The 8,799-nt window shown below is 40.6% G+C and overlaps 1 protein-coding gene across 1 annotated transcript; it reads left to right on the top strand.

Annotated features, from left to right (window-relative positions):
- The first annotated feature begins 3,099 nt into the window (after positions 1-3,099).
- On the top strand, positions 3,100-8,257 carry LOC134644732 (interferon-inducible GTPase 5-like). The gene is made up of 2 exons (XM_063497771.1): positions 3,100-3,649; positions 7,635-8,257. The coding sequence occupies exons 1-2, from the start codon at positions 3,100-3,102 to the stop codon at positions 8,255-8,257; spliced, it is 1,173 nt and encodes a 390-aa protein (XP_063353841.1).
- Positions 8,258-8,799: the final 542 nt, after the last annotated feature.

Genomic DNA, 8,799 nt, shown 5'->3' with positions numbered 1-8,799 from the left:
TGTTTTTTCCCCCCTCTTTCTTTCTCCTTTTTCTTTTCCCCTGTCCCGTATCTAGCAAGTAAAAAAAATAAAATAAAATAAAATAAACAATAAAAGGTAAATCAAATGGACCATTACGGCAAGGCTGGGATGGTCCATTTGGTAAAGTAAATCCGTTGGGCATCTTTCTTCGCCTTTAGACAATAATTCTGATGGCAAAAGAACCAAACGGGACAGGTTTTAAAAAAAAAAAAAAAAAAAAAAAAAAAAAAAAAAAGAAACAGTTGTGATCAGGAGGTCACACAAACGCACCCCCATGACACACACACACACACACATTCTCGCACACATGCTTACACACACACACACACACACACACACACACAAAGTGCCTTGTCTATGGGCCCTGGGCAACCGCCCATGTCGCCCATATCAAAAAATGCTACTGATTGCAGGTGTCTATAAATTGTGGTTGCAGTACTTCAGCATTCAGGGAGTTACTTTTATTTAAGTGTCAGGTAATTTCAGATACAGTGTTTCTATCAGCTCAACAAACATCAGCAAACACACAAACTGTTTGTGTGCAGTTTGTCTCACAGTGTGGAGTGGGCCCTCACGCAGCAGCGTCTCCTCCCCAAGCAGGCACAGCTGCTCTTCCTGCTGCTCTGCTGCCTGCTCCCGCTGGGCTGCCGCCATCTGGACCAGTTCCTCTCTTTTCTGGCTCTGGTAAGGACCCGCTGTGCCGCTTCCTGGGTTTTTGGTACCACTGTGGTGAGACTGAGACACGGCGGGTCCATAGTTCAGAGCCATCTTTACTGCACATCGCACCGCAGTCCACATCAACTTCCAACACCGATTCCCTGTGTTTTAACACAGCAGGCGTGATTGTGGATGCCGTGAAGGTGTGTCCGCATGGCACTGCAGTCCACACCAAACCACATATGTATTTTCATTTTGTGAAACATCCTGCAAAACAAATTTAGCTATTCTGACTTTGTGTTAGCACAGCTGCAGCTTCTCTTCTCCTGTTATCACCCAACACCCAATCCGTTAGAGACTGTGTCAGCTTCCAAACCAAAAATCAAAGCAAAACAATATAGTATCCAAAATGGGCCTGAAAATAGAAAAACAAACAAACCAAATAACAAACCAACATGTACAAAAGCAGAAGTAAACAGTCCTGCTAATCTCAAAAAGAACAGAAACTTGTGGTTTCGAAATGTGCAATAGAAAGTTACAGCGAAGAGACTGCTGCCTGCATGCAAAGGTTCAAATCTAATATGGAAAGAACTTATTATCAACACACATAAAAGCAATGGTCATGTGACTTTGCACAAATGACAATCTTAAAAGAATCAACCCTAACAGAACATTTTGTTTCCTGAAAACAGTTTCTGAGTTAACTTCAATAATTACTTCCTCCAAACCATCAACATGTCTTTTAGACCCCATTCCTACAAAACTGCTCAAAGAAGTCCTGCCATTAATTAATGCTTTAATCTTAAATATGATCAACCTATCTCTAATAATCATGTACCACAGGCCTTCAAGCTGGCTGTAGTTAAACCTTTACTCAAAAAGCATCTCTTGACCCAGCAGTCTTAGCTAATTATAGGCCAATCTCCAACTGTCATGATCCTGGGTCCTTTTGACCCAGCATGTTGTGTTTTCTATTATTGTGATTTTTGGTTCTGTTCCTCCTGTTTAGTGTTTATTCTGTTCTGCCCATCTATTCCTGTGTTAAGTCCGCGTCTCCTAGTCTGTGTCCTTGCATATGTGTTTCCTGTTTTACTTTGAAGGTCTCTGTCTTATGTCAGTGTGTTCTGTTTACGTTTCCCCTGCTTCGTCAGCTGTTATGTCTCCCAGGTGTGTTTCCCTCCTGTTTCCCATCCCTTGATTACCGGTGTGTATTTATAGTGTGTGTTCACCCGTTCTCGTTGCTGGTTCATCTGTGTGTTTCCCCTCGGTCTCCCTGCGTCTTCGTTTCTGGTTTGTTTTGTTAGTTCTACCCAGTTTAGGTTCCAGTTTCATGTTCCCAGTGCCATGGTTGTTTGTATTTTCTTTTGTTTAATAAATACTCACCTGCACCTGAGCTGCCGCATTTTGGGTCCTAATATATTCCACACGTCTGCCACACCGGACGTGACTCCAACCTTCCTTTCATATCAAACATCCTTGAAAGAGTAGTTGTCAAACAGCTAACAGATCATCTGCAGAGGAATGGCTTATTTGAAGAGTTTCAGTCAGGTTTCAGAGCTCATCACAGCACAGAAACAGCTTTAGTGAAGGTTACAAATGATCTTCTTATGGCCTCTGACAGTGGACTCATCTCTGTGCTTGTCCTGCTAGACCTCAGTGGAGCGTTCGATACTGTCGACCATAATATCCTATTAGAGCGATTAGAGCATGCTGTAGGTATTACAGGTACTGCACTGCAGTGGTTTGTATCATATCTATCTAATAGACTCCAATTTGTACATGTCATGTAAATCCAACTGCCTTGGAAATTATTAGTGTGCTAAATTTACTGTGTAATTCATTCAGCTTGGATAAGTTAAAATTAACTGCCTTGTTGTAGCTGTAACAAGACTAGGTTTAAAAAGCTAACACTGCTATATTATTCCCATCTTACTTAGGTATATTTATTTACCGGTAATTGAAGAACTCATACAGTTAATTACTGAGAATGTAACCTCTTATTAAAAATCTTTCTGGCTTTGAAAATTGCTTCCTTTCAGAAGAAATTTATTATTACTCTCTTTCCCTTCACTTTTTACTTACTCACTGTGATTAATCAGCTCAGTAAGCTCCTCCATCTTATTGTCCAAAGACCTCACATTACCTGTGATCACTGGAACAGCTCCAGCAGTGAAACTCCTTTGCTGTCTTCATAGCTCCTCGGGTATTATGGCAGTCGACCTGCAGGGAAATTTCAAGAGCTAAAATTTTAAGAACTTTAAATTTTCTGTGTATTGAAATGTATTAAGGCCATTTCAATACACTGAAATACCCTTAACATCATACAGTTTTGTATGTTAACTGAAATAAAAAATAGGTATTATTTTTCCAAATGTGTAATAAATTTCTACATCTCTCTTACTGCAGTTATCGAGGATCAGGATGGCTGTTCAAACTGACTGTAAATCAGTTACAAAAGAAATTAAAGCTCTACAACTCCATGACAAACCATCAGCTGTTGGAATAGTCAAGGAGCCACTGGGGATGGACGGCATCAGACTAAATATCGCCATCACTGGAGAATCTGGCTCTGGTAAATCCACCTTTGTAAATGCCTTCAGGGGACTATGTGACGATGATGAGGGAGCTGCTCCGACTGGTCTTACAGAATCCTCAATGGATCCTATGCCATACTTCCATCCAAACTATCCCAATGTTACCTTATGGGATCTTCCTGGAATTGGCACCTTGAAGTATCCAGCTGACACATACCTGAAGGATGTTAAATTTGAGAAGTATGACTTCTTCATCATCATGTCAGACACTCGCTTCAGAGAAAATGATGTGAAACTCGCTCGCGAGATTCAGAGGATGAAGAAAAAGTTCTACTTTGTTCGCTCAAAGATCGACAACGATTTACGAGCTGAGAGAAGAAACAGAGACTTCAGTGAAGAGAGGACTCTGACAAAGATCAGAGACGACTGCGTTAAAGGCGAGTGTTCAGTGATCATTTATCCCAGTGTGAGATTAATTTCTGGATGTGTTCTTTAAAAATGTTCACTTTGTGACTGAGTGTGAATGTAATAACCTTTATTTTCTATTGTGTGCATCATCGCATACTCAAAATAGAAAAATTACAAATTAATTTGATTCTCAGTATTTACTGAGAGGAAGCTGAATGAACCTTATACACTTGAAACATCACAAAGTTATTTAGATCTCTCCTTCTGGAGCTGATTGCTGGAGAGGTCAGGGTTTTATTGGACAGTTGAACTTTACACTTTTATTAACACTAATTAAATGGCTGTAATGGACTGCTACTGTCTCTTTCAGTCTGATACCAAAATTTAGGATGATAACAAGCTTTTAATTTACTCGTTCATTTTAGACTGACAAGGTAAAATTATATTTATATATATATATATATATATATATATATAGCCCCACGCACAGCTGGACTGTGCTAACGCGTTGACACCGTACAGCCCCACACACAATTTCGCTTCATAATAATCTTCCGTAAAAAAATATCCAGATCATTCCCATGAAAAAACAGCAGCAGGTAGGATCCACGAGTAATTAAAAGAAAGGATTTTTACAAATAAAAAAAACTCACAAATTTTAAAAAACACAACACGTGCAAATTAAATAACTAATGCAGTGTAAGTGACCCAAAAATTAAGGGCGTAGATTTGGCATGGACGGAAGGGACATGCCCCCACCAATATTCAGCAATTATTGAATTGTCCCCACCAATAATTTGATCTCTTTGAGTAAAGAAAATCAAACCCGATAGAAAGAAAAAAAAACGATCTGTCAACGTCTCATTCACCCAGCGGAGCAGAAAGAGTTAAATTACGTTACGAGGAGAGGAGGATGGCAGCCATAACGTTACAGGCTATGCTAGGCTTTGGCCCACATCAGTCTAAAATTGTATGTAACCATGAATAACGTGTTTTGGAAACTAACTGCACAACAGGCAGCACTATTAGTTCTCTCAGTCTCAGAGCAGCATTTCTAATTTTGACTGAAACTGTCAGAGAAAACGGCAGCCTCGAGTAAGCCAGGATATTAGTTTACAGAGGCTGTTAAAATTATATGTCTAACATTAAAATGTTGGTGACACAATAATTTCATCCTAATGGCACTGACATATTCATAGGGTTAATTTTTGAGACAAAATATCATGGGGTAGTCATGATTGTGCAAATATTCCACCTTGTAGTGCAGTTTGCACAAATGGTTTTAAAAATGCACTCACCCTACAAACCTTACTGATGAGTCAAGATCTGCACAAATTGACAGAAACACTGAAGCAGCTCCACATTTTATTCTTATTGTCATGTATGTCCTATTTGTCAGGTGACAGAGGAACCAACACAAAGCTCAGAGAGCAAGGGTGATACAAGATCACAGGTGAAATTGGATGATGACTTGTTGGTTCAAAAGGAGTTAGCAAAGAAAAGCGTCTGGACTTCTTTAAGTTGCTTGAAGACGTTTCACCTCTCATCCGAGAAGCTTCTTCAGTTCTAAGGTCAAATGGCCGAGAGTCCCAGATTTAAACCCAGTGGGAGTGTCCCCCCAAAGAGGGACAAAGGACCCCCTGGTGATCCTCTAATCACATGAGCCAAGGTGTGAAAGTGGGTGTGGGACCTAATCAGCCAGGGTTTCGGGTGAGCTCATTGTTAAACCTGGCCCCACCTTGTCATGTGAATTCCTGAGGTCAGATGGCCCAGGATGTGAGTGGGCATTAAGGCGTCTGGGGAGGGAACTCAAAACTGGATTATAGATGGCAGACAGTTGGTGTCGTAAACCACCGCCTCTGTTCAAAGATGGTCGCTCACAGTGGACACAGTGGCCTCTTTCACTCCTCTTTCAAACCATCTGTCCTCTCTGTCCAAAATGTGAACATTGGCATCCTCGAAAGAGTGACCTTTATCCTTTAGATGCAGATGGACTGCTGAGTCTTGTCCTGTGGAGGTGGCTCTTCTATGTTGTGCCATGCGCTTGTGAAGTGGCTGTTTGGTCTCTCCAATGTAGAGGTCTGGGCATTCCTCGCTGCACTGTACAGCATACACCACGTTGTTAAGTCTGTGTTTTGGAGTTTTGTCTTTCGGGTGAACCAGTTTCTGTCTGAGTGTGTTGCTGGGTCTGAAGTACACTGGGATGTCGTGCTTGGAGAAAACTCTCCTGAGTTTCTCTGATACACCGGCTACATAGGGGATGACAACGTTGTTGCGTCTGTCTTTCTTATCCTCCCTCGCTGGTGTCTGATCTTCTTTTCTGTGCCTCTTTGCTGACTTTATGAACGCCCAGTTAGGATAACCGCATGTTTTGAGTGCTTCCTTTACGTGTGTGTGTTCCTTCTTTTTCCCTTCAGGCTTAGAGGGAACATGTTCTGCCCGGTGGTGTAGGGTCCTGATTACTCCAAGTTTGTGTTCCAGAGGGTGATGGGAGTCAAAGAGGAGGTACTGGTCCGTACTGGAGGTACTGGGACTCTCGGCCATTTGACCTTAGAACTGAAGAAGCTTCTCGGATGAGAGGTGAAACGTCTTCAAGCAACTTAAAGAAGTCCAGACGCTTTTCTTTGCAAACTCCTTTTGACTACAATGACCTGGATGACTGAGAACCTTCACAGACGACTTGTTGGTTCATGACTGTATTTGAAGCACATGTGTGACTGCATGTATTTGGAATGTCTTGCTGTTATTTATCAGGTGACAGAGGCAGCTCTGCCATGTTGTAGCTCAGACAGAGGTGAAGAGGCGAGGTCACAGGTGACTGACTGATGATTTGGTGCTATAGATTAACTAGTATTTATTATCATGACAGTTGTTAGGCTGCTGATGTAAACTGATTCATTAGTGTATATTTGACAAAGAATCTGAATTGACATGTCTCACTTTTTATATGACATGAATCAATGTGTTATTTTATCAGGTGGCAATATGTCCTAGTGCAGTCAGAGGAGAAGAGCCAGGGCCAAAGGGGAGGCACATCAAGCACATAATAATCATCTTAATCTGAGGATAAAACACATGTACTGAGGCTGAAAGAAGCTTTAGTGTCTCAGAAGACTGAAAACATGGCTATGGTCAGCAATGACTCAAATGAGATTAAACAATGTGGCTGTATGTCCACCAGGACAGACTGGACAGTATAGATGTAAAACAAATATGCCAGCAGTTTATCTCAGTCAACGAGAGGAGCAGGCATGTGTTTGGCTGCTTCACATAGTGGACATTGAGTTGTTGTGTGGGGCACCAGTAGTCCATGTCTGTTGCTGTAACAGTAGTTCATGTTTAGAATAAAAAATCCCAGCTCACTGATCTGATCGGGGCAATAGTGCCTGAAATGTTGCATCATTTTGCTGAGAGATCTTTTACTTTGTGGTAATCTTAGATGAGTAGTTTTATGGACAAAAACCAGCAGGTCATTCAGTGTTTCCTTAGTACTAATGTATAAGAGATGTTGGTGTACTATAACTGAAGTAATGTTGTTAAGTCCTTAAAGTCATATTATTTTATTGTCATGACTGTATTTGAAGCTATTTTTTATTTTTGTATGATACCTGATTGATATGGAATATGGCTGAAGTAAACTAAAGCCTAAAATACTTGGTCAGTCATTTGTTTAATAGTAATTTAACATTATATAATTCACATATAAAACTATGAATTGTGATTTTAAATGGTTTAAAAGCATGTAGAATAGCATATGTAGACAACTATATTTCTCCTTTTTTTAAGCAAAATTAAAAGGAAAAAAAAAGAAACAGGGCAGGGTTCAGTGGTTGAATCATCTGTCCTCACCAATGCCAAAACCAAATCTACGCCCTTGCCAAAAATAATATGTTTAACCCTTCATAACTCTGTGGAGTCAGAGGAGTCAATGAATCCACTGATAGGAAAGCCTAGTTTTAGATGATTTATTATTTCATACAAATCTTCACATTACGTGTTTCTTCTGTGACACAGGACTCAGAGGATTAGGCGTCGAGTCTCCACAGGTCTTCCTGGTGTCCAGCTTTGAGCTCCACCTGTACGACTTCTCTCTCTTACAGCAGACCTTAGACAAAGAACGTCTTAAAATCAAGAGGGAAACTCTGCTGTTCCTCTTCCCCAACATCAACCCAGAGATCATCAGAAAGAAGAAAAAAACTCTGAAGTCCACAATAATAGGCTATGCTTTTGGATCTGCAGCTGGAGCAGCTGTTCCACTTCCTGGTCTTTCTGTTGCTGTTGATGCTGCTGTGCTGGTTGGTGCTGTCACACATTTTGTTCATGAGTTTGGTCTCGATATCCCGTCTCTGAAGAGACTTTCTGCCAGAACAGGTGTGCACTACGATGATCTTCAGGCTGCCATCGTTTCACAACTGGCTGCAGTAGAAATAACTGCAGAGCTCCTCCTGAAAGTGGTAGCCCAACTTGGGTCCGTAGCTGCATTAATTGCAGCAGAGGAAGTGTCCAGATTTATTCCATTTATTGGAATTCCAGTATCAGCGGGTCTCTCTTTCACCACAACCTACAAAATTCTGATATTGATCCTTGATAAGATCGCTGAAGATGCTCAGAGGGTGTCTGAAAGAGTTTTAGTCTGAACACATCAGTGTGAATTTGAAAGTAAAAGATGAATGCAACTTAAAAGAGTTCAAATGAAATTAGTTTAAATCATTAAATATAAATATACTGAAACCAAATCATGTTGCAGCTGCACATTTGAGCCATTATCCTACTACAGCTGATAAATGTATCAGAGGCCTCAGCAGGTCTCATTTCTTCTCATCACATCAATACAGGAACAAATGTGATGTTATTATTCAGATAAAACAAGCTTAGAAGTGCTACTGACGTTTTTTTAATCCTTTGTCTGATTTGGTGATGTCATCACTGTTTACAGATCAGGTGATGTGATAGTTACTCCTGAAACATCATCGTCTGAATTTCCTCTGTTTGATTTACTTTGTGATGAAACGCTTTTTTATCATATTGTAGCTTACAGCTTAATAAATACTTTTAATGCAGAGTGTTTGAACAGAAACTGCTCTGTGGTGTTTTTGTCCTGTTGACTGTAGATTATGATGAGAGTTCACTGCCCTCCAGTGGTCACAGTGAGGAACTACCGCACAAATAATACTGCTAT

The sequence above is a fragment of the Pelmatolapia mariae genome, linkage group LG16_19 (genome assembly GCF_036321145.2).
Source record: "Pelmatolapia mariae isolate MD_Pm_ZW linkage group LG16_19, Pm_UMD_F_2, whole genome shotgun sequence".
Classification (NCBI taxonomy): domain Eukaryota; kingdom Metazoa; phylum Chordata; class Actinopteri; order Cichliformes; family Cichlidae; genus Pelmatolapia; species Pelmatolapia mariae.
This window is presented reverse-complemented; position numbering and strand designations above follow the sequence as displayed.

Coding starts and splice junctions, on each gene's coding strand:
- LOC134644732 (XM_063497771.1), top strand. CDS start 3,100: ATGGCTGTTCAAACTGACTGTAAATCAGTTACAAAAGAAATTAAAGCT. Junction 3,650..7,634: donor CAGAGACGACTGCGTTAAAG/GCGAGTGTTCAG, acceptor TCTGTGACACAG/GACTCAGAGGATTAGGCGTC.